The following is a 25,146-nucleotide window of genomic DNA, read 5'->3' as shown; positions in this document are numbered from 1 at the left end:
GATTGAGCGTTTCCGCTCTGTAAACTCCGCGGGTTACGGAGGGGAAATCCTAAGACCTGGTACCAACCATGCCATCTTCACTGATGTGATCGAAGCGTTATATATTGGACTTTTATTTGTATCCGTCCTCAGGTTCTCAACATTTATCTGGGCCCACAACGCAGGAAAAGTTTTATAGTGCATCGTGCGTGCGCCTACCATAGAATCAACGTTCTACATTTAAGTCTTACCGTAACATTATAGTTACTCCACCATAACTTTTTATGTTAATGCAAGAGCTGCGCTGTGCAAATCGGGCACTTCATAAGAACGTTGTTAGTCTTCATGAAATAGATTTACAGAAATCTAAAGCACCACTGTCAGGGGAGTTGATTTGGTAAAGGTGCAAGGGGGTCATGAACCCACGCCACCCCCTCCTAAATATAACCGGCAGGTAAATATTGAAAATCCCGGGAACCATTGATCCTGACTCACCCAATATGTAACATAAAACCAACAGTATTACTTTGACCATGACTAAAGGGGCACTGTGTAGAATCCTCCCTCCAAATAATAACACAACCTGTCTCTTCATCTGTGTAGAATCCTGCCTCTAAATAATAACACAACCCGTCTCTTCATCTGTGTAGAATCCTGCCTCTAAATAATAACATAACCTGTCTCTTCATCTGTGTAGAATCCTGCCTCTAAATAATAACAACCTGTCTCTTCATCTGTGTAGAATCCTGCCTCTAAATAATAACATAACCTGTCTCTTCATCTGTGTAGAATCCTGCCTCTAAATAATAACATAACCTGTCTCTTCATCTGTGTAGAATCCTGCCTCCAAATAATAACACAACCTGTCTCTTCATCTGTGTAGAATCCTGCCTCTAAATAACACAACCTGCCTCCTCCTCATCTTCCCTTCCTGAACAAGACGGGAATAGTAGTAGTTTGTCCAGAGTGGTTTCGGGAGGAAAGGATAATAGTGTAAAAAGCGAGTATAAGGAGATAAGTTATTGCAAACTAATAGGTGGATTGGCAAGAAAATGTAAATGGCGAGTACCTCAGGCATTCGGATCAATTTTGTAGAAGAAAATAATTTAAAATATGAACTTGAACATGAACATTAACGGAAGATGTCTACTGGTCATTACCATAAAAATCATATGTATGGCCCCTTTAAGCAGGGTGGATGCTGGTTAGGAAGAAAGAGTGCACCCTACTGTAAGTGGCCAGTAGGGAGCGCTCTTCCGTTCAGTCTTATGATCAAATCCCAGGGCAGTGAAGGGGGCAATGCCCTGAGTAGCAGTTTGGAAAACCAGGGCCTGGACATAAATCTTTATGAACAGTTTGTTTTAGCTCTACAAAATGGCTTTGCACAATACCTGGGAAGGTCCCTTAAATGAAAACATTGAGGTAGGGTTTCATTAACCGTGTGATACCAAAATGTGTGTTTGTGTGTGTGTGACATATCCGCCTGCACCAATACAGAAGGTCACACAGCCACATAGAAAGGCAGCGTGATCAGAGAGCATGCTACTACAGACTCTGCCCTATCAAAAGGCCCACTGTTATCACACAGACATCTATTAAACCGGAGAGACGAACACCCAAAATATCTAATGATCTGGTCTAAAGTATGACATGGCATTTAACAGAGAGGGATGCATGCAAATTCACAATTTTAAATGTGCTTGTACAAGGCCAACAACAAAACATTATTGGTACTTCTAGTCCAGGGATATTCAACTCTGGTCCTCCAAGCTGGTTCCATTCCATGTTTTCATTGCAACCCCCTAATCAGGGATTTTATTAAGACCTGGGACACCAGGTGAGTGCAATAAATGATGAGGTAGAACAGAAATCCAGCAGGCTCCGGCACTCATAGGGTAAGATTTGAATTCCCCTGTTCTAGTCCCTTTGCACCATCCATTTCCATCTAAAAATGAATGACTTTTTAAGGCCTAAACTCAGCTAAATATTGTACATATATGCATGGTATATGTATATGTCCTCCAGGACACAGAGTTGAGCGGCAATGATTGGGGCTGATCCCTCTCCCCCTGGAAATTGACTAATCAGAGCTCTCCCCTCTGGCAGAAGGTTATTAATGCAGAGTCTACTATTTTTAGGCTCAGTCCACTGTTCTTATTTGTTTTCATTTCTCCATTATTACCTTTGTATTGATTGTTGCACCAACGGCCAGAACAAATTACTTGGCAATAAAACTCTTTCTGAATCGTGTGTGTGTGTGTGTGTACACACACGCATTCGTAGGTCTCTGCACTGGCTCCCTGTATCTCATAAAATAGATTTTAAGATACTACTACTCGTCTATGAATCACTAAATGCCTCAGGGCCAAGTTACATCTCAGAACTTCTCTCTCAGTATGAACCCTCAAGACCACTCAGGTCTTCAGGGTCTGGTCTGTTAACCGTTCCCAGAGGAAGGACAAAGGTTGATGAGCCAGCGTTTAATAAATCTGCTGTGCACAGTTGGAACAAACCAACAGAAAATCTTGCTCCTACTTTGACCACTTCTAAATCTATGCTAAAAACCTTTTGTTTTCATCTGTCTTTTATTAACCTTTTAATAATATTTTAGCCATTTTAAATGTGATTTTTAAAAATGTATTTTGTATGTTTTGCTTTTATAATAAATTAAATGTATTTATATGTTTAATATATTACAATAATTCCTATCACTTTCTCTAATGTTAAAGCACTTTGAATTGCCCTGTGTATGAAATTTGCTTTAGAAAAAAACTTGCCTTGTCTTGCCATAAGGACTCCTGTTTAACTTAATGTATTATTATTAAACTTGAGTACGGATTAGAATGACTGGATATTTACAGCAATAGCTAAAACTAGGTTTTTCGGAGCTCATCTGTATCCTTGTAAGATTCTGCAGGATACATCTTAGTGAAATGTTATGCTATTGGTCGAGCCAACAATTTTTTTTAAATACATTTTAGTGCAAAGTTATGCTATTGGTCCAGCCCAAAAAAAAATTAAATATTTTTTGTGCAATGCTATGCTATTGGTCGAGCCAACAAATGTTTTTCATCCGGATCACGTGTTAGCTACTGTTGCCGGATATTGATCCATATCTTGTAAATTAGCATAGCTTGTGGTTTCAACCATTCATCAACCCGCTTGTTTGGTATTCATCGCCAAACTTTCCGTATTTTGTATGTGCCAGTGTTTTACTTGGTGCATAATATATTTTTTTGTTCATGTAATACTGATAGCTAATTTCACACGCAATGGGCGTTTTAGGGAATAGACAACGTTAACAAATCCGTTACTCGCCAGTTGCCGCATCATCACTTGTTGAACTACAGTATTTCTGTATTCCTGCATCATGCACGGGTGTCTTCCATTCAAATTTCTTCTAACATTAGTGTCGTCAATCTTGGCATTCGGAGCCACTGGATTTGCACAAGTAGATGGTAGTCCACCTTCAAAAATAGGTAGGTAGCTAATTTCAGTAACTCCATGCTGTGTTTCTGGGACATGTGACATACAGTGCTGGGCTAGCGCGTCTGCCCTGGTATAGCTAGCTAGTCACAAAGAAAGGGATGCATGGCTGACTAGCATGGGGGAAAAATCTGGTGGGAGTGACTTGTATTTTTCGATAGGTTATACATGCTATTATAGTCTAACTTTGCCGATGCCGTGTTTCTTCTGATGATCGCAGCCATTATCGGCGCTGGAATAGGAGGTACCGCCACAGCACACTTTCTACGGCAGCACTTCGGACCGGAAGTGCGCATTGACGTGTTTGAGAAGGGCACCGTCGGGGGCCGCCTGGCCACAGTAACAGTTAACCATCAGGATTACGAGTCTGGGGGCTCCATTATCCACTCGCTAAACCTGCACATGCAAGACTTTGTCAAGCAGTTAGGTTTGTGGTTCATGCATTCAAACATTTTAGCTGACCCCTGTGACCGAGTGTGAAAGCCACTGCTGCCAAAGTGTGTGGGTTGTAGAATGATAACCCATAGTTGTGATAACCCATAGTATGTTTGTCTGGAATCTACACACTGTTACACTGCTATGCACGTATACTTCCAGGTCTCAAGTATCGTAGGAATGTGGCAGGGAAGACGGCAGTGTTTAATGGTGAGGAGTTCATCTTGGAGGAGACCGACTGGTACCTGCTAGATCTGTTCCGCATCTGGTGGCGCTATGGCATCAGCTTCATCCGCCTGCAGATGTGGGTGGAGGAGATCATGGAGAAGTTCATGAGGTGAGCGGCGACCGGGTAAGGGAGCCCAATGAGACCAACCCTCAGCGCAAACTGGATGTGTCCAGATATTCAGATATGCCGTATCTTTATACTGGCTCTATTTTCCTGTGAAAGGGTTGTCGACTAGAGGGTTTCATTCACTCCTGCTACTTTACGTTAGATGAGGCAGACTGAAGTGAAACGTTTTGCTTTTGTCTCTTTCTGTCAAGCTTTTGAACACACCTTATGACCCCTAACACCTTTCTCTGTCTCTCTGTCTGTTGGTATGTATGTCAGGATCTATAAGTACCAGGCTCATGGATATGCCTTCAGTTCAGTGGAGGAGCTGCTGCACTCTCTGGGGGGCTCCGGGTTCCTTAACATGACCCGCGGCTCCCTGTCAGAGTCTCTGCTGGAACTGGGCGTATCACAGCGGTTCATCGACGAGGTCATCGCCCCTGTCATGAGGGTCAATTACGGACAGAATATCAGTATCCCAGCTTTTGTCGGTAGAAAAAAATATCTATATATTTGTAGTTGTGTTTTGCTGTTCGGGCCATGGCTTTCCACCGCTGCATGAGTTCATCACATTCACACACGTTGTTTCTTGGGTTACAGGTGCTGTGTCGTTGGCAGGGGCACAGGCCAACCTGTGGGCAGTGGAGGGAGGAAACAAGCTGGTTTGCTCCGGCCTTTTAAAACTGGCCAAGGCCAACCTTATTCAGGCTCAAGTCACAACTATCTCCCCGCATGCGGCTGGTAAGAGACTGAGCAGAGCACTGAGTTTATAACGTCACGGTAACAAAAGAGGACTGACTTTTTAAGCACATGTCAATTTACCAGCACTTGCCTAATCATTTCCACCCCCCTGTGATTAAAGGAGAGTCTACCCAGTACCAGCTCAACTATGCCACTCCGACTGAGAAAGGGTCAGAGTTCTATGACATTGTGGTGGTGGCCACGCCCCTGCAGTCTAGCGTTGGCTCAGGAATCTCCTTCCAGGGCTTTGAGCCTCAGCTGCCCGAAATGGCCGGTTCCTACCACCACACGGTGGCCTCGATTGTCCATGGCTACCTCAACTGCTCTTACTTCGGCTTCCCGGATCCGAAGCTCTTCCCGTTTGCGAGTGTGCTGACTACAGACTTGCCGGGGCTCTTCTTCAACAGTGCCGCTAGCATCTGTCCCGTTAACATCAGCACTGGCTTCCGCCGCAAGCAGCCGCAAGAGGCTGGGGTTTACAAGGTGTTCTCCTCCCGCCCGTTGGATAAGACGGCGCTGAAGACGCTATTTAAGTCTTACTATTCTGTGCAGGTGACCGACTGGCAGGCCTACCCGCTTTACGGGAGCACCCAGAGCCTTCCGCCTGTGATCCTTCACGACAGCCTGTATTACCTCAACGGCATTGAGTGGGTGGGCAGCGCCATGGAGATGAGCTCGGTGGCGGCCAAGAACATTGCCCTGCTGGCCTTTCACCGCTGGAGCAGGCAGGTGGAGATGGTCGACCAGAAGGACCTGATGCACAAAATTAAGACGGAGCTGTGACCACCCACTGGCACAGGTGTCACAGGGTATTGCACGAGGCCTGACTTTGAGGCCTTTCCACTTACATTTGAATACCTTTGTGTCGTTACGTTACAGCTGCGGGTCGCAATGGAAAAAAAGACTTTCATTTCATGCCACTTTGCATTCCATGTTTAGGTGAATCTTTTGTGAATGAAGATGTAGCGCAGGCAGCTGTTATTAAAGTGGATGAGTCTGAGGTATGTTTGACTTGCTATGCAAATAATATAGATTATTTATTTAAAGTAAATGCTTACATGCTTATTAAAGAAGTTTTGACAAATACTATATGGTTAGAATTGGATTTACTGAATGAATGTAATTGTAGGGTTTATGCTTATTATGCACTGACTAAAAAGATTTGCCTCTTAGAAAAACAGTTTGAATATCTATTTTCAATTTCTTTAAGTTCAAGTGATAACTAACCGACTACGCGTGTTTGTGTAATAAGAAATTAAAAAGATTTTTCTTGATTATCTTCTCTGTCCTGGGTAATCTGTCTGAAAAATGCCAAAGGAAAGGGCATGATCTATGAATTAACATTTATAGAGCTATGGATTGGAGACTGTGCTTCAATGATTTCAGCGTTATAATTTCAATCACTGTATAAAGTTATATGCAAAAAGGAGCATTTATGTTGTGTACTATTGGCAGGTTAACATAGCTCATGACTTCCATTGTTCAGAAGCTATTGGCTAAATGTAAGTTCCCAAAATGTATATTGTGATTTCAAAGCCTTCAAATGCTCAGAAGGTACTTCTGTTGTTTATGTTCTTGCACCAGATGGGGAAGCAGTTGGTGTGAGTGAACTGACTGATTTGACCTAATTTTCAAATTTGCTCATTACGAAATCCAGCTGCCAGTGACTAAAGCCAAAAAAAATTGTCCCAGGCGAGACACCCTTGTCAGTGTCTAGTGTGTTAAAATGGCAGCATCTCATACTCCTAGTGTCCTGTTCTGTCCTTCTCAATACCCATTGTATGAGAGAGGCAGATGGCTGTCCTGGTTGACCTTCACCCTTCACGCTCTGTGTGATTTGGGAAGGTGACAACGAGTGAGAAGAGGACCCAAATAGGCCTTTGAGATCTGACCTGCATGCTGACTGTGGGTGTGTTTTTGAAGATCGTCTCTAACACACACGTGTATCCATGGCATACGATTGTTTCTTATCACCCTCTCAGGACTGCTGCTATAACCAAAAGTATCCTATTGACACTTGGGTTCTGCTCTTTAAAGGTTCTACACGTTGGACGTGTCCCCCATGTGGAGGACAGTTGTGTTATGAAAGCATTATACTCAGTTCGTTGTGGAGTTACCGCACTCCCGGCACATATTGCGCTCAATATCGTTCATACTTTTTTAGTTTGGGTTTTCTACACTGTAAAAAAGCAACGTTATAGAATAGTGGTTTTACGTAGTGAATTTGTACCTGTGTTGAGTACTCCTGAAGTACCCCTCATGAGGGTAATACAATTTTATAATGTTGCATCATCCTCAGAATATGCACTTTACATAGTCGTGGCACAGTTTTTGTTGGAGCGATTTAATTTTCAATTTTTTTAATCAAATTTTAAAATGTCAAAAAAAACTAAAAGAATAAGCTGTGGATTTTAGTCTATCCTTGCCCGATTCAGAATTTGTATGTTTAATATTATTACAACACGTTTTGTGGGAGCTACTGACGATTGAAGTCAGAATTTGGCGCACAAATATTCAAACATTTTGAAAAAAAGGTTGTAGTCCATCCTATCCCGATTCAAAATCAGTTATTTTGTCATAGTCATGGAATGTTTGACTTAGCTATTGACAAGAGAAAACGAATATCCACCGAATGTCCGTTAAAAACTAACTTCACCCCCCCCCCCTCGTGTTCATTTTACCAGCCGATTTTCTCATGGGTCTTAAGTCCCCCCAGTGGTCCAATTCCCCTTGTTTGGGAACGAGGGATACTAGGAAAACATTATTCCGCAATTTAGATGATTCCTTAAACTTAAAAAATAAGGCGTTTGTTTTCGAAAATAAACACAAATTGCGCTTATGATGTAGAGTTTTAGCAACCAGGAAATTTGGAATCAGCCTTCCCATTATAACAACGCACTCCGTTGTGTAGCAACATTTAAACACCCTCCGGATGCAGCTTACATGCTCTGTGTTTTACTGCTGCGTTAACGCTGAATAGTGTGAACAACTGCGACATTGTTCTCTTTAATGACGAACGTAATACTTACTGCATTCATTTTTACAGAAGTCTACAAAATATAAACAGGCTACATTATGCAGCCTGGTGGTTGATTTGGGCACTTCGTCATGTGACCTGAGTTCCTGAGTTCCTGATTTGACTAGTTTTGTAGTTCTTGTTTACTGGTGTTGCAGGCTAACGTAGTCCGCATAAGAGAGTAAACGACTCCAGAAACAAACTACGTTAAACGCTCCATGGCTTTTGTCATTCCTATGGTTGTGTTTACATTGTTTTGGGGATTTGTTGGAGGGGTAGTACCTTGGTTTATTCCCAAGGGACCAAACAGAGGGTGAGTATATGGTATTTAACGTCTCCGCATAGTTTTTTCTTGTGTGGAAAAATGTGAACGTGAGAATCAAGAATAATGTTGTCTGAGGGATCCTATGTAACTGCATGATATTATATCACAAAACGTTCATAATTCATGGAAAATGTACGTTCGTTATGGCCCACTTTTTGATTGTGTGGCATTAATAAATAAATACATAAACATATATAGATTTTTTTTAAATCTTCCAGTTCATAAATTATCATCTCTGCTTCTCACAGGGTCATCGTGACCATGTTGGTATTAACCGCAGTTTGCTGCTATTTATTGTAAGTATAACTACATTGGGTTTGTTATTATCAGAGGTTTTACTTTATCACAGACTTCAACTAGTTGAAATGTTTTAAACAGAGCCATGACAGACAAGCGTAAGTTCGAGATTGTTCCACCTGTATCATATAGGGGGCAGCAAATTCAAGACGTCTGGCGCTTTAATTGGTTGCCCAGTTCTGCCAAGAATGTGAAAAACAGAGAATAGCCTTTTGTCTTTAAGTCTGTGAGAAACCAGTGTGATTCACACAATGATCGAACTGGGGAACTTTGCCCTGTAAAACTGGAAGAAGAAGCTAGGAGCTTAATATGATTTGTAATAAGATAACGTCTTTGTTATGAATCCACAGTTTTTTCCCCATTCATTGTGACTGATTGGCTTCTGTTACAGTTTCCCACTTAAACAGACAATCTGCATTTCAAGCAATTAATAAAGCAGACTCCTTGCATCACTGCAGTGAATGGTTGGAGAAATGTAGCCTCTGTCTACTTAACAGACATTTTTTATATGAGTTTCTTCAGTTTTTTTATTTATATATATTTTTATATATTATTTTACATATATTACATTGCAGCATGTGGTACACTACGCCTATGTGTATCTGAGCATTTCTGTTTCTCAGATGTGATCATTTTTTTCTGCTGATGTGCCGGCTGATAACAATAGTTGGCCATAACATTTGAAGCAGAGCATAAAACAAGCACCAAATATGGGGAATTAACAATGAAAAGAGTTTTGCATAACAACTCTCTCTTTGTTCTCAATAAACTGTAACACTGCAGAGTGCCTGCTATTTAGTAGTGTGTTGGTGGAATCGTTGTTTTTTTTAGTTATTCATATCGAAAAGAAACATTAGACATTCTAGCTGGCTAAAATGAAAGATTAATTCTATACCAAGAAGAATAGACACATAACGCCATCATATTGTGTTTTTCTCATCCATGTTCTTTCACAGCTGGTTGATAGCTATTCTCTCCCAGTTGAATCCACTGTTTGGACCTGCGCTGAGTAATGACACTATTTGGTATCTACAATTCCACTGGCCCTGACTCTGCCGTAGACTGTGCCCTGATAAAGGTCTAGGAGGATAACAAAGCTATATCGCACCTATCTAACCTATTTTTATTGTTGTATCTGATACTTGGTTTACCTAAAATAAGGTAATAACTCTACTGCCACAGCTTGTTAAGATGAAATTCATGCTCGGCCTGTGAGTATTGCATCGTTATCATCATCATCATCATGTGATGTTGTTTTGGAAGCTATATCTGTCTAGGAATCTTAAAATTAGGGGGCAAATGGTTCAGACACAAAGCGTCATTCAGAGTGAAAGTCTTTTTGTTTGATTTCTTACTGCTGAGTAATAGGCTCTGCTATTGTGAGTGAAATAAATAAAGAGGGGCTGGCAGACCTAAACAGTACACTGGTGATTCCTACTTCCTTGCCCACAAGGCCCTGAGCTCTGACCCTACCACCAATGAAATATTTGGCTTTGTTTATATACTTGTTGCCATAAACACTTGAAATATTTTCTTTTAATATAATATTGATATAGGACCATCAGATAGGACGTCATGCATATGACATAGCTCGTCCTATCAGCTCTCAGTGATTCTCAGAACTATTGTAAAGGCACTTTTCTAAATGAGTGTACTTAGTCTGTGTTCCATGTTTTATAAGCAATAAAATTGTTGATGGTTTGTAAACACTAAGGACATGGGTTTCTTGCTTGCACTAAATAACTAATTTCATAATGGCTAATAATCCTCATTTATTAAAGTAATAAATATCACATATGACTTCGATATAGTATACACGTCTGGATAACCGCGTTATGTATAGCCTCGGTTGTGTGCAAATGCTTTGCATGTTGTGTGCAATACTGAACAGTAATGTAGGCGTAATGTTTTGGGTCAATCCTGAAGCTCAGCTGCGATTGGTCCGTTATGGTCCACGTGACCATGTAGTCACGCGCTTTCCAGGAACCCGTCAGGAAGAAGATAAACAAAACAAACGAAAGAGGACGGCAGCGTGGACTCCATTGACATGGGTTTATTATTGCTCAGATAGGAATAAACACGAAACAAAACACGACACAAAACTTTCATATGGGGTTTCTAAAGGTGAGTTGGACGTTTTTAAAACAATTTTCAAACTTTGTGGATAATGTTTTATCGCATAGTGGTTGTAACCTCTTGGTTAGCTGGTTGTAGCTATCGCTCTCGAGAGGGGCGGGACGGAGGCCATGATAGTGTAGATTGTAGTGAACAAGATATAGCTATCTGGTTTCGGGTTAAATCCCAGTGAACTAAAACGGCATAACAATTTTTTTGACATGAACCATGCTATTGCAATATAGATATATGCAGGTAGATGTAGTCCAGTATAAATAGTTATCTAATTTCGATTTTCGATTTTTCTTATTTTTGTTTACCAGATGAACATTTTAGGATATTTTGTTAACAAGGCTGATGAAACCAGGTGCTGTGAATCCCCCGGTAATTATTTTGTTAGTCAACTAAAATCAACAAACGTCTACATCCTCTCAGGGTACACGCCCCCCCGCCCCTTTCCCCACCAGTATGCTGCTAGCGCGTGCTCAAGAAAGCTCTAGAACATTCTAGGTAAACCGAACAGAAAACTGACACTATTTGACGGAGTTTGTTGACAAAATGACATTTCAGGGCCTGAAGGGCGTCATTTAGTCCATACGATCGCCATTGCTGACTTTTTTTAGTGTTACGGAGCTCTCCATGTCGTGTGTTTATAATATCGACAAAGCTAGATATCCGTATTCTCTCAGTAGGATTACGATAAGAGGATTACAAGGTTAGACCGCAGTAAAAATTATATGATGTAAATTTTGCGTGTGAAAGGTTCAATTTGCATGCATTTAGTTTGTCATTTAGGCCACAAAAACAAGCCTTACAATTGTTGAGGGTTTTCTGTCTCAACCTACACTGGAATGGGCTGTGTTTTTCTCTGAAGTATCTTCTGCGATTGACAGCAGTGTTGACAATTCGTGCTTATCTGGGGGCAGGCTATACGTGTGCATTGACCAATAGGGCTGCAGAATAGTGTAGGCGTTGGTCAATGACGATTGTTTGACGTTGTGTTTGTTTCTGTTAGGGTCCATGTTGAGTTCAGTGGTGAAGTGTTAGTGGGTCACCGTATTATAACTAAATTCACTTATTTAGTGATTGCAGTTGTTTTTAAGCTAATCTCATTACCACATTAGTTTACATTTGCGATTGGGTCATATTCCTTTCCGGAAATCAGAATTTTTTCGTCGATGGTTTTCGATATATTGTGCTGTGTAGCTAGCGTACTGTACCGCAGTAGGCCATCGTTGTATTCCGAGTGTAAAGCTTTACAGCTACAGACAGTTACCGGTTCCTAGACTGTATGTAGGTTAACTTGGGCCATTTATGCTGGACAATTGTGTACTTCATCGTTTTTACTTCCTTAAACGTAGGGCTGGCCCGTTTTGCTAATTGGATGTAGAATTCACTGTATGCTGAGGTCTTAGTAGTTCAGACACATTCTCGTCCTCTTTGCATCATGTCGTCCTGTCATAGTTGCCGTTACCAGCTGGGATGGCAACACAAGGGGACATCCTTGAGACCATGATACATGAGAGGAAGTTGTCAGTCTCAATTTATGCCTTACTAGGCCTATGGTTAAGTGGACAAAATAACAAAACGCAGCCTGACACCCATATAAGAGAACTAATTTCAATTTGAGCTTAGCATTTCTGTAGTCCAGGCTACTTATTGTGATGAACATGCTTAGTGGTCGGTTGTGGTTTTTCCTCCCCTCTTTCCTGTTAACGTTGCCTGGCCACTGTTCACATTTAGGTCACAGAGCCTAAGTGTGAAAAAAATAAATAAGCACTGGACCTGGAAAAAAGATGGGGACAGAAGGAGGGAGGAATGCCTAAGACCTGGTCTAGAATCAGTGGTTCTCAACCCCAGGGCGTGGAACCCCGCACGCTGTTGGTTTTCATTCTAGCCCTTTAATCAGGGACTGATTCAGACCCACGACAGCAGGTGACTGCAATTATCTACCAGGTAGAATAGAAAACCTGCAGCACTCTGGGTTCCCAGGCTTTGTTTTGAGTCACTTGGTCCGGGTAATCAAACTGGTTGTTTTGTGTGGTGTTGTATTACTGGGTACTAGTATAACATCCTACAGTCTACGATCCGCCCTGCATGATAATGGGATTGGGTTGATACTATATAGCCTTTACAAATGTGCTGGCCCATTCAGTCTAAATGTTGCTTGAGAATGTGACCCTGCCACCCTGAAGTTGTCCCCTTGTATCTATCCTTTCCTGCACAATCAGTTTTTATAAATCTCACTTAGTATTTTCCTCTGGTCTGTGGCTCAGTGGCTTTCCAGTTGTGTCGAGTATCATTTGAAGGCAGCCTGTGCATTGTGGTGTGTTGTGTCTGTCAGGAGCTGCTGGTGACATCCGTTGTGACCCATATGGTCTCATCGCCTGCATGGCAAACCTACCTAACCTCCCTGCCTGTGTGCATTTCACACTGAAGCCCATTGTACTTTGTCTCTGGTGGTGTCTAATTTCAAAACACTCATTCATGGCCTGACATAGCTGCACATATCCTTTGTTGGTTGGCACTTTGTCTTTCATTTCCTTTTTCTGCCATCAACTGAAAAACCTGTCAGTGTTTCATCACAGAATTCTGACCAGGAAGTGAATAGGCACCCTCTAAGCGGTCGGCCTGCTGTGTTTCAGAAATGACAGCGGCGTTGTGTTTACTGTCCGGGGGAGGGGGGTGTTTCTTCGGAGAGGTCAGAGATATTTAAATGGTGGTTCAGTAGCCAGACAGATGGTTTTGTGTGGCGTCAGCTCACTGCTGCACAAGCTTTCCCACAGTGCCCCCCCCTCGGGTTGCTCTAACAGGTGGGTGTGACCTCGCTGGGCCAGAACTGTCTTCATAGCACAGCGTTTTAAGACTGTTCTCTGGAATGCCAGCAGGTCTTGCTTCGAAAGGTGAGCTACCTCGCTTGGTATGTGTAACTAGTTTCAGCCAGTGTATACTCTGCAGGCATGTGTGTCTGTGTGTGTTCGGAGAGAGAGAGTCAGTTTCTTTCGCTGTTGGTGTTTTTCCTCTGCGGGCTGAGCTGTATGCAAAAGCGGCTGTGTGCAAAAGACTGGTGATAAGAGACTCATTTGACTCAGTCGGCACACCAGGAGGAAATGATGTCATCTGCTGCTAGAAGAGCTGGGTTGTCTTGTTCGTCTTTGCAGTTGGCCAGTGCAGTGCCCTAGCTCCCCTGCATATTTCTCATGATTTGTTATGCAAACACTTTGCTCCCTCTGTCTGTGATTCTTTGTAGGCAGTAGGGAAAAGGCAGCTAACTAGTGGTTAAAAATATCCTTGACCCAGTGTTCAGCCAATTGCTCATTCTGTATGGCATCAATCTGAATCACTGTATTCTCTGGATCTAGATGATGGTGAACCGGACATTGTCTGCCACTCTGCTTGACTTCCACTGTTTATTTTTTAACAGAAACAAACATGCAAGTTCTCCCAGTTTAACTGAGTGTAGTTTTGAGTTAAGATGGAGAAGCAGGCGATCAGTTCAGATTTCAGTGATCAGTGGGTGTTGACCGGCACTCTGTGAAGCAGGGCTTCAGTCTGCACAGAATCTCAGCTTGGGCGCTATGTTACAATACTGTCATGAAACCGATTTAACTGTTTCAAATCCTTTTGTTCTCTAAACTCCAGATACCGAGCATAAGGGGAGAACAGCCTAACAAGAAGCACTGAGTTTTCCACAAGAAGGAGGACTCTTTTTGCCAGTGAACCTGTGGACTTTTCTACGTTTGACTGACATAATCTAAAACATACAGGGAGACGAGGTGGAAGAAGAATTCACTCTAAGGAACAGTGTTCGGTGCTTGGCAATGCCTCAGGTAAAGGAAGGCGTTGGTCTTTAGAAGCTGTCCAACCTCAGCCACTTGTCCCTCCTTCATTGGGTTCCTTAAGGAGAGTTAATCAATATACATGCAATATATCTAAATGTTTACACGTTGTTTGCCCTAATCTGTTGCCTGAAACCAATTTAAACTTACTGTGGAGGTTGGCAGTTGTCCGTTCAGTTTTTAAATGAATGAAATATGCCTGGGGCTGCTTCTTAAAGAATATGACTTGGCTTCTTAAAGAATATGACTCAGACTGGCTGAATCTCAAATCGCATATGTGCGTACTATATAGTATGCCATATTAGAATGCGGGAAGATTAGTGTGTCTCAAACCATAGCACGCTGAAAATAGTATGCCAAAAGCTCCCGGATGGTTCACTGTTTCTTTTTAGATGTACGTATCCGTGCATGCTTTTTGGTGTAATGTAGACTCCTTGGGCAGTAAAAGAGTAGGGGTTTTCACGGTTGTCTTGTGTTTTCATTTGATGAAAAGGCAGTTATCGTCTCCTATATTGTTAGTTATTGCATCACTGCCATTCACGTATGACAGAACAACGAATGTTGTTGTGCCATGAAATGGCTTTGGCAGTGTAAAGTTCATCTTCTGTCTCACTAGCAATTTCTCAATTCTTTTGACTATTCCAGTAGTAAGACACTAGTATTACTGGCTTATAAGCTATTAAAATCGCCAGTGGCAAAAGCCATACAGTTCATGGATGCTATTTAAGATGGAAAGAAACTCAATAAGAAACGTTAGTCAGAATAACTAGATGCTTAATGGTGTCTAGTTAAATGTTCAAACATGGTGTGATGTTAATGCGTGACAAAATCTAATGTTGAGATGCATTTTTATGACGAGGTGGTATGTCCCAATCGGTCCCAATACTGGCATACTAGCTTACTATATACTAAACAGTACATACTTTAACATCCTCCGCGAAGTACGCATTATTAATATGTAACATTCGATCAGAGATTCAGCCAATGTTGTAAAAGCTCAGAGTTTCAATACATTGTAATGTTTATTCTCCTCAGCCCGTCATTAGTGGAATGGATCCTCCCTTTGGGGATTTCTTTCAAAATTATACTTTTGCTGACCAGGCGCTGACCAGTACCGACCTGTTGGCGAGCAGCACCAACCCAGACTTCATGTACGAACTGGTGAGTGTTTCTCCGTGCGTAGCACCCACAGCGTGGCCTGGGCGAACGGGTGTCCTGGCGGAGAGCCCGAGCGCACTGTGGCAATACCATAACAAACGCTAAAAAGCTCTTTATTCGCGCCGGGGACTGAGTGGAGGTGACCACGTGCTTAGCCCCGGTAGTCACACGCATTCGCCAAAGGGTTCTAGGGAAATAATTAGCAATGAATTCAGTTTGTCCATCCCTGCCTCCTCAGGACAGAGACATGACTTACCGTCAAAGCCCCAGGGGGGACCACTTCACGGACTGCAAGGAGATGATGGAGTGCGGGGAGCACCTCATGGAGCTGGTGGACAGCGACCCGGCCTACAGCTCCAACTTCGAGCAGTGGGACACTTACTGGGAGGACCTGACCAAGTGCACCCGTTTCACCAGCTGTGACGTCTGGGGCACCAAAGAGGTGGGCCTGGACGACTTCTCCAGCCCCTACCAGGACGAGGAGGTGATCGGCCTGACGCCCACGCTGGCCCAGCTCAACAGCGAGGACTCTCAGCCCCCGGTGTGCGACACCCTCTACCACCCGGATCTGCTGGTGGGCGGCCAGAAGCCACACACCTCCCTCCCGCCGCTGTCGCTGGCTAAGAAGATGGCCGTCCGGCCTGGCCCCTCCGCCTCCTGCTTCAGCCATGGCAGAAACCCCCTGGGGGACTTCGCGGAGGGTTCCCAGAAGGCCACCTGGCCCGTTCCCTCCAGCACAGAGACCATGTCCAAGGCCCCGGTGTCCGGCAAGATGGCGGCCCCAGGCTACCACTGTAGCGACTATGTGCGCAAGGCCAAGGTTCGCGTTAGCATGCCCTACCGGCCCCTCGCGGACACGCCCGTGACCTCCCGCCTGGTCGAGGCCAAATACCCGTTTGCCTACGGCAGCAGGCCCTCCGAGGTGGCCACCACGTCCGCCCCCGTCGCGTCTCCCTCCACTGCCGCCTCCGCCTCGGCCGGCACCGCGGCCTGTGAGAAGAGGGTGGAGCTGCCCCGACGGGAGATGCCGCCCGCCTCTGTGGGCACGCCTGGGGCCATGCCTCCCGTCCTCCAATACCCTGTGGCCGGGGCCAGCGACACCCTGCCGTCGGCCTGCGGGAGCGCCTTGGGGGCCGACCCCGCCTCAGACAAGAAGAAAGAGGAGGAGCACAACTACTCCCTGTTCCTGACCCGAGCCCGATTGGCCGGGAAGGTTCCAGCTGAGACGAAGGAGGAAAAGGCGGAAGAGGAGGAGGAGGAAGAGGAGGAGGAGGAAGAAGAAGAAGAGGAAGAAGAGGTGGGCGATGGGGTGGATGAGGAAGATGCTGAAGGGGCGGAGCTGGATGAGGACCTGGATGAAGATCATGACGAGGGTTTCGGCAGTGAGCATGAGCTGTCTGAAAACGACGACGAGGAAGATGAGGATGATGATTATGAGGGCGATAAAGACGACGACATGAGCGACGCTTTCTCTGAGCCAGGGAGCCATATATCAGGTACTCATTCACATTCACCCTGGGGCCAATGTCCAACCACGTACTAGTATTTCTGGTGAATTTAGGTTTTTCACGTGATTGTTATAGTTGTTGAAGGGACTCTTCTCACTGTGTGTAAATGTCAGCCGCCTTTGTAGAGTGGGACCCGGGTTGTTTTTAGATGGTGTGGTCTTTGGAGCTCCTTTCTTCGTAGTTTCAGTAGAGTCAGAGCGTTCTGTATTGTGAAGGGATCTTAGCGATGTTTGATTTGTGTTGGTGGCTGTTGGAATGACCCTGAATCAAGGAATGATGGATTGGATCCTATAGGGAGTTTTCTTCTTTAAGCTGTTTTGTAGGTGAGGATGGTTCTGATAGACTAATCCTCTGCCCTCACCCCCCTGCCCTCACCCCTCTCTCCTGGCTGTCTTCACCCCCCTGCCCTCACCTCTCCCTCCCTGCTATCTGTCTTCAGGATGTGACAACGACACAGTGGAGGACGTGAAGGGGTTGACGGCTGGGGTCATCAGGAAGAGGGGCAAGCGCCGCTACTTCTGGGAGTACAGCGAGCAGCTGACCCCGTCCAAGCAGGAGCGCCTGCTCCGGCCCTCCGAGTGGGACCGGGAAACCCTGCCCAGCAACATGTACCAGAGAAACGGCCCGCACCACGGTGAGACGCGCCGTGGCGCAGCCCATTGGTCAAGAGAGTTGGGTATTTTATCGCATTGATAAAAAAACATTTGTAAAAGCCATCTTTATAAAAATATGTTTTTAGGTAAGATTTAAAAGATGATAGATCTGACATTCTGTGGTAGGCTGTTCCAGGGGTCCAGCGCCCTGTATAGCAAAGGCCTGGTTCCCTTTAGTTTTCAGAGCGTGTCAATAATGTAATCAGGTGCCAGACCATGTAGTGCCTTACTAGTGATAATCTGAATTGTAAAATCTACTCTGAGATGTATCGCTAACCAGTGTAGAGCTGCCAACACTGAGGTTATATGAGACCTTGATTTAGTCCATGTAAGAAGTCTGGCAGCTGAATTCTGTACAACTTGGAGTTTACCTAGAGACTTATTGTTGAGGCATGTAAACAAAGCATTACAGTAGTCTATATGAGATGAAATAAAAGCATGTATACTTTTCTCAGCGTCCTCAATAGATAACACCGATCTTAATTTGACAATATTTCTTAGTTGGTAAAAGCGTTTTTGTCTGGATCAAAGAACTCCCACATTTCTGGCCAAAGGCAAATATATTATCAACAGTTTTCACCATTTTCAGACATACCTGGTCAAAGCCACATTCCTCCTAGTTGGATAACATCTGTTCATAGCTGATAATGTATGCAGGTTGTAAATAATCCATTGGTCAGTGTAATATGAGTTTAGCCTGAAACCATTTAGAGCCGGTTGTATTTTACTGTCCTTGCTGGAAATGTCTCCTTGGTTAACAGCCTTCTGATTGGCTCTGTGAACAGGGAAGTACACCCTGAAGAAGTCCCGGCGGACGGATGTGGAGGACTTGACCCCTAACCCTCGGAAGCTACTGCAGATCGGGAATGAGTTGCGAAAGCTGAACAAGGTGATCAGTGACCTGACCCCGGTCAGCGAGCTGCCCATCACGGCCCGTCCACGGTCTCGTAAGGAGAAGAACAAACTGGCCTCCAGGTACTGAATGGTCCCCTTTAACCCAACGCCTGTTCACCACAGTAGCCTTGTTTTCAGCACTTGCTCTCCAGAAATTTCTCTTTGCTTTGTTAGTTCATTTTGATACACACTACTACATACTACTACTTTTTCGCTACTACTACTACTGTTATCCCTGGTAATACTACTGTTATTGTGATTGCTACTACTTTTATCTTATTATACCTATGCGTTTACTGTTACTACTATTACTAATAATAATTCTACTACTGTTACTACTACTACTCCTACTTCCACTACTAATACTGCTGTTACTGCCACCAATGGTAGTACAACTACTAATACTACTACTATTACTACCAATACCACTACTATTACTTTAACCACTAATACTACTCCTGCTACTACTGTTAAAGCTGCTGCAAATACCGATAGTAATAATTGTACTACAACTTATATTACTTTCATTACTAATAGTACTACTTGATAAGGGGTGTTGTCGTGTCACCTTGTCTCTGTTCAGGGCCTGTCGACTGAAGAAGAAGGCTCAGTATGAAGCCAACAAAGTGAAGCTTTGGGGTCTGGGGACAGAATACGGTATGTTCGCCAGTCATGTTGGGCTATGCCCTTTTCTCAAAGTCAACAACCTTTTCAGACATGTTGTTTTAATTGTCCCTCACAGGTCCCAACTACTGTTTTAGGAAAGCTTAAATTTTTTGGTTCATAAACAACTTCAGTGTCAATCTGTCTTTTTGTATAACAAACGGAAATTGATTTAATTATTTTTTAATTCCAGATCGGCTTCTGTTTGTCATCAACGCCATTAAGGAGGAGATAGTGAACAGAGTGCAGGATATATGTGATGACACCGGAACCAGCATGACTGAAACTCTGGACAAACTAATTCAAGAGACCCTTGGTGAGTAGAATGTCTTCAGAGGGGGACCATGGGTCGCGTGGCCGTAGGGGGACCATGGGTCGCGTGGCCGTAGGGGGACCATGGGTCGCGTGGCCGTAGGGGGACCATGGGACGTGTGGACAGCCTCCATCCTGATCCCACTAACCTGGTTCACTTGAGAGCTCAGGGTTGCAACACTTAGCACAAGTTCTAGGTTTTGACCCCTAGTCACCGTTTCCACAATGGCTTTTCAAAGCAACAAAACTGCACCCTCTGACCCCAACCCCCCCCCCCCCTCCCTTTTTCCCCCCCGTGCTACAGTAAAGTCACCAGTTGCCGGGCAGACGTCTGACTTTGTGAACCAGATCCTGGAGAACACTGGCAAGGGGGATCCCACCGGAGGCCTGGTCGGGCTGCGAGTGCCCACGTCCAGGGTGTAGGCTGGGCGCCGTGCACGGCCTGGTGATGGCACGCTCTCTGGAACGCCGCCCGCACTCTCCTTGTCCCACACTCTACCGGCACACCCTCTGCATGTCCATTCCATTCCCGGAAACGCGTCCCGACGTTCCCCCTGTGGGAAGACATGCATACCCGGCTCCCGACGGATGTATGTATTCACACTGTGCGTGTGCACGGGAACGAAACCAGTAGCTATCTCTGCACTTAGTAGTCTGTTACTACCATGCCATGTGTGCACGGGGCTGGTGGGTCCCCGCGGACCGCCCCGTTTCCAATTCAAAGCCAATATATGAAAAGAGAGAGAGGAAAAAAAAAAAAACTCCTGAAATGTTATGTTGAAAAATCAAGCAAAACAGAATGATTATCAGTTTCTTGCTGTAGCCATTTCCTGTAGCGTTCAAACGACCCGTTTCATGCCTGCGTAACAGAGTGGGAAAGTGGACTCGGGAGGCGGTTCTGTTTGGCCCGGGACCGACGGATGACGGGCGATTATTTGAGGCACGTCGAAAAAGCTAAACGTCCAGTTGTGAATCGGCGGCCGTGTTAGGACGTCACGGAACCGTCGCTTCCTGGGCGACAAACAGCCATTGGGGTGTTTCGGAGAGTCTGCCATTCTGGGGCTGTTCGGAGCATGCTACGCCTGTTGCTACCACTGGTCTGCTTTCCCATTCTAGTACCAACGGTATTCACATAGGCCACTGTGGGATTAACGTATCCCAACGCCAACCAAGTCATGAGACGACACAACCACACAAGCCCCCCCCCCCCCCCCCCGAAATACTATTAATGTTATGAAAACAGACTGCTTAGACAGAACGATGCTCGAACAAAATAGTACACGTTGGAGAGGATCAGGATTTTTAGGTTGAGTGGGCAGGGAGGTTGCATTGCGATTTGGCCTGATTGTTCTGTTCCATTGTCCTGTGTTTTTGCAGTGAAGATACTTTCAAAGGACTTGAGCAGAAGGCCGCTATATTCCCATCCTTTGCATGGAAAGATTCGTAGTCATCTGATTCATAAGCTAGGTGATGTGAAGAATACAATCAGTTTCTTCTGGCGATGTGGACACTTAAGTGGAAGTGTCTCTAAATGGAAACGACATTAGCGTCTTGCAGAATAGGCATGATAGGGCTAAAAGTTGGAAGTTGCGTTCAAAGTTTGGTGTGTTAATATTTGTATTTAATAAGAGTACTATTCATTGTGCCTTGTATCTAAAGTAAGACAATTACAAAAACTCCCAGACGTTGAAAGATAGCGGACCATTTTACATTGAGGGAGGGCACAACATGGTGCTGGGAAGGTCAAGGGTGTGGGTTTGTAATGTATTTCTGCTCTTTAAAGATATTCTGAATGTACATAAGAACATGGAACATGTAGATGTATGCCACAGAGTCTGTGCATCGTATTATGGGATGGCTCTAGCAAATTGACTTTGGTTATCGGTACTTTTACTTCGGGGGGCAAGGGGATGGGAGGGTTAAAAATAATATTCGTAGAGAATTTCCAAAATATTTTGCACATTATATTATGATTGCTTTTTGTACCAAAGACACATGCAACGAAAACGGCGATAAGCCAGAAAAAGTAAGGTTTTGCACAGCTTACCTGACACCGAATTGAATGTAGGAAATGTGATAGGGTCAGGGATTTTCATTGAACTGTGAAATTTGCTTGGGTCCAATTATGTACTGAAAGAAGCATTCATTAACTTTTTTCTAAATGGCTTTTGTCCTTGTCATCCGTTGGTTTCTTAAGTAGATTAGTTGCTTTGGAAACATTTGATAGATTCCTGAAGTTCATACTCCTTACTCTTCTATTGTGTTAGAGAAGAGAGATGGAGAGAATTTGGATAGTATGCTTTTATTTAGCCTGTTTGTCAAAACATCACCAGTAACCAAACGGTATATCACTAGTTTAATTTATGTAGGTTAGACAGCTAGCTACATGTGACATTAAGTGAATTATGTTGTGTATTAATAGTACTGTCCATTCATGCATGCATACATACATTTATATCTGTTGTGAATTGCCACTTTTTCAAATTGATATGTTAGGAAGCATGACACATTTCTAAGGTCTTTTCTCACGTTAAGAGAAACCTTTGAGGAAAAAAAAGTATGATAAAAATTATGGAAAAAAAATATTTTTGTACTATTTGCCTTTAACCTTTTCTGTTGGTGCGCAAAGTGGTCTATTTGAGAGATATTCAAAGTTGAGAATTTCTGGATGGTGTCTCTGCAAAAGATAGGGAAGTGTTTCTTTGTGATCTTTGTGAAGAGGCTCTAGTTATTCGTTTTTTTTTTTAAGTAAGGGATTGAATATCATAGATATCATTCTAGTTTATATTGGTCCTCAGCCTCACTTCCTGAACACAACACTGCTTTGTTGAACTGAGTGGGGAAGATTTTATAGAAACCGAATGGATGGTGTTTCTGAAATGAGTACTTCTCTTAACCTTTAGTTCAACCACAGCATAGAAAATAAAAATAGAGAAGAGCAGGTTGTAGAGGGAGAATGATCTTAACTCAGGCATCTCTCTGTTGTTGCAAATTCGCAATGTTGATATTTTCAAAAAGTAGGTTTGCTTACTCCAGTTTGGATTTAATCAAACCGGTTGCAAAACTTAACCACAGGAAAGCAACATTGTCTCTATGCTGAGAAAGGGTATATGTTTTAATTTTAAATAGAATGTGTTTGTTTTCCTCTCCACTGAGCATTTCCTTATTTCAGTCCTAAATATATCTAAACATGCCCTTTGGCCTCTGGAAGAACAGTGTTATTGTTCTGAAAGCAGGTTTCCTGTGACTGATTTACTCCATCTATTCTTATTTGAATATTAAAAAAGGGAGAAATGTAAAGTTTCTCTGAAACTAGAATGATATGTTTATGATATCTTCTGCATACTTTGTTAGTGTAGTCAAGATTCTCCATGTTATTACCGTCCATGGTTTGTTTTTGTAGTGTTTCATTTTGTAAATGGATTAAGCTGAAATGTATCTTCTAAATGTTATATTTGTATAGTATATTATATATTACATGTATGAGAAAGAAAGCACTTTGTTTAAAAAAACAAAAAAAAGGAAAAAACAAAAAAAAAGAAAAGCATTTTTCCTTCCATTTGCTGCTAAACCGACCTCGTTTGAATGCTGCAGTGAGTGCTTCACTTCTGTAATCTGACCAGGACAGTGGGTTGGGGAGGTCTTCGAGGGCAATCAACTTTTGGTTATAATGCCCCCTACGTTCTCAATGACTCGTGTCATTATTTCATTTGCCTTCAGTAGAGATTTCCTATGGAAAGACAAATTCTGCTTTGGGTTTTTCTTCAGGTTGATGTACAGTGTAGACACTTCTGGGCATTTGTGCCAGAGCGTTATATCCTTATCATTTTTTAACTAATTTGTACTTGTACCTATGGGGAAGGGGGGGGGTGATTGAGGTCCTCCAAAAGGCCCAAATCCTTTTAGGGGTGCCTCGGAAGGAGAACTATATCCATGTACTGTATAGCAGCAAGTCATTTTCAGTGGAGATTTAATCCGGGATACTTTTTGCCTTTTCAAACACCCATCCATTCTCTTAAGACGGCCGGCAGTGGGTTCGGTTGCACAGTGGCATCACTGTGGCAACAGCTCTCGGCCAAAATTTGTACTGTCTGCAAAGGTCTTCAACCTGGTGATATGCTCAAATCAACAGTGGGATCATTGATGGCAAGTGAGGTTGAGCTAGGGGAGTTAGTGTGATGTAAGGCACTAGTGGAACATCTCTAGATATTGTTATCTAGATAGTGTTGCGAGGCTGATTCCAGGATCAGGGGTGTGTCCACGCAGGTTTTCACATTTAACATGATGGGCGCAAGCTGTGCAACTTTACATTCTAACCAGGAGACTCTGTGGCATTTTAACAGTCAAGGTAATTGTTGTCATTCAAAGCCAGTAACTATTCCTTCTGCTTTATTGACATCAGACCTATAAACAGATGTTAAGCTAATAGATTGTGTTATGTTCTTCTCTTGTCTGATAATTGAACCCATTATGGTCTTTCGAATCAGGGTAACTACCATTCTTCTATTAGAAATATATGTAATGAAATAGTAAATCAAAGAAAAATATATTTATGTATTCCAATATATTGTTGCGATTATTTCTGCAGTTCAATAACGTGTGCGTTAATGGAGAATCAATGTAAAACTAAATGGTGCGATGCTCTCCACAGTATAAAAATAGACAAAGGCCAATGGACTTGCAAGTAGAGGTTTTTTCCTAGATTAGATTTTCTTTATAATCTAACATATTTAAACATACAAACTTTTTTTAATTATTATTATTCTAAAGGGAAATCATTTATCGCTTTCTAGTTCTGATTCAACCTGGGTTTTCCTGTGCTGCTTTTATGGTTTGTTGTCCACAAATTCTATTTACTGAGAAGATAATTTGATACATTACATTCACGTTTCAATTCCTATTCCTTTTCTTCTTTCAAACACATTGGAGTCACTTTTATTCTGTAGGCTTAGACCGGCTTCTGCTAAGGATTTAGACGTCTTGTAGCAGCATTGCCAAACACAGTTGGATCACAATGAGAAAGTTTTCCACTCTCGATTTATTCCAATTCTCCCAAATGGCTACAGTAGACTCTAGAGAGAAGGAGGCAAGTGTGTTTGTCCCTTTTCTTTCAATTCCTGATATGATTTTTGGCTTGCTCTGTAGTGTATGTGATGACAATGTTTTAAAATGGTGCACTATGCAGGTCTAACTCATGTAGGACCCAGTGTTGCTTCAGTTGTTCCGGCTGTCTTATGTCTGAGCAAAGCATTTTTCGATTTTCTTCATACGAAGACATTTACCCTGTTTCCGTAACTTAAGGAGTTGTTCCCCAGTGGGCGATGGGCAGAAGGGGATGACGTGGAGCTATTTCTTGAAATGGAGTCACGCTTGTGTAACAGAACGTTCTGT

At 43.2% G+C, this 25,146-nt stretch overlaps 3 protein-coding genes across 5 annotated transcripts; all 3 read left to right on the top strand.

The window, feature by feature from the left end:
- Positions 1-1,814: 1,814 nt before the first annotated feature.
- LOC105011262 (prenylcysteine oxidase-like) lies at positions 1,815-6,252 on the top strand. Of its 2 annotated transcripts, none has more exons than XM_034293070.1 (6): positions 1,815-1,874; positions 3,686-3,892; positions 4,063-4,237; positions 4,514-4,725; positions 4,835-4,975; positions 5,097-6,252. In XM_034293070.1, exons 2-6 carry the CDS (start codon positions 3,868-3,870, stop codon positions 5,756-5,758), a joined length of 1,215 nt encoding a protein of 404 aa, XP_034148961.1. In that variant the 5' UTR covers positions 1,815-1,874; positions 3,686-3,867; the 3' UTR covers positions 5,759-6,252. The 2 variants fall into 2 exon arrangements, with proteins under 2 accessions (XP_034148961.1, XP_010869451.2); XM_010871149.4 differs by lacking the exon at positions 1,815-1,874 and adding an exon at positions 3,079-3,458.
- Positions 6,253-7,730: 1,478 nt separating this feature from the next.
- Positions 7,731-10,314, top strand: LOC105011260 (V-type proton ATPase subunit e 1). Its single transcript, XM_010871146.5, has 3 exons — positions 7,731-8,304; positions 8,565-8,612; positions 9,570-10,314. The coding sequence occupies exons 1-3, from the start codon at positions 8,210-8,212 to the stop codon at positions 9,661-9,663; spliced, it is 237 nt and encodes a 78-aa protein (XP_010869448.1). The 5' UTR covers positions 7,731-8,209; the 3' UTR covers positions 9,664-10,314.
- A 301-nt stretch (positions 10,315-10,615) lies between these two features.
- crebrf (creb3 regulatory factor) lies at positions 10,616-24,854 on the top strand. Of its 2 annotated transcripts, none has more exons than XM_010871148.5 (9): positions 10,616-10,737; positions 14,371-14,558; positions 15,669-15,728; positions 15,964-17,221; positions 17,673-17,867; positions 18,672-18,861; positions 19,364-19,437; positions 19,637-19,759; positions 20,060-24,854. In XM_010871148.5, exons 2-9 carry the CDS (start codon positions 14,550-14,552, stop codon positions 20,176-20,178), a joined length of 2,028 nt encoding a protein of 675 aa, XP_010869450.2. In that variant the 5' UTR covers positions 10,616-10,737; positions 14,371-14,549; the 3' UTR covers positions 20,179-24,854. The 2 variants fall into 2 exon arrangements, with proteins under 2 accessions (XP_010869450.2, XP_010869449.2); XM_010871147.5 differs by having other exon boundaries at positions 15,603-15,728.
- The last annotated feature ends 292 nt before the right edge of the window (positions 24,855-25,146 follow it).

Source organism: Esox lucius, chromosome 7 (genome assembly GCF_011004845.1).
Source record: "Esox lucius isolate fEsoLuc1 chromosome 7, fEsoLuc1.pri, whole genome shotgun sequence".
In the NCBI taxonomy this organism is placed as follows: domain Eukaryota; kingdom Metazoa; phylum Chordata; class Actinopteri; order Esociformes; family Esocidae; genus Esox; species Esox lucius.
Note: the sequence above shows the minus strand (reverse complement) of the source record. Positions and strands in the feature narration are given on the sequence as shown.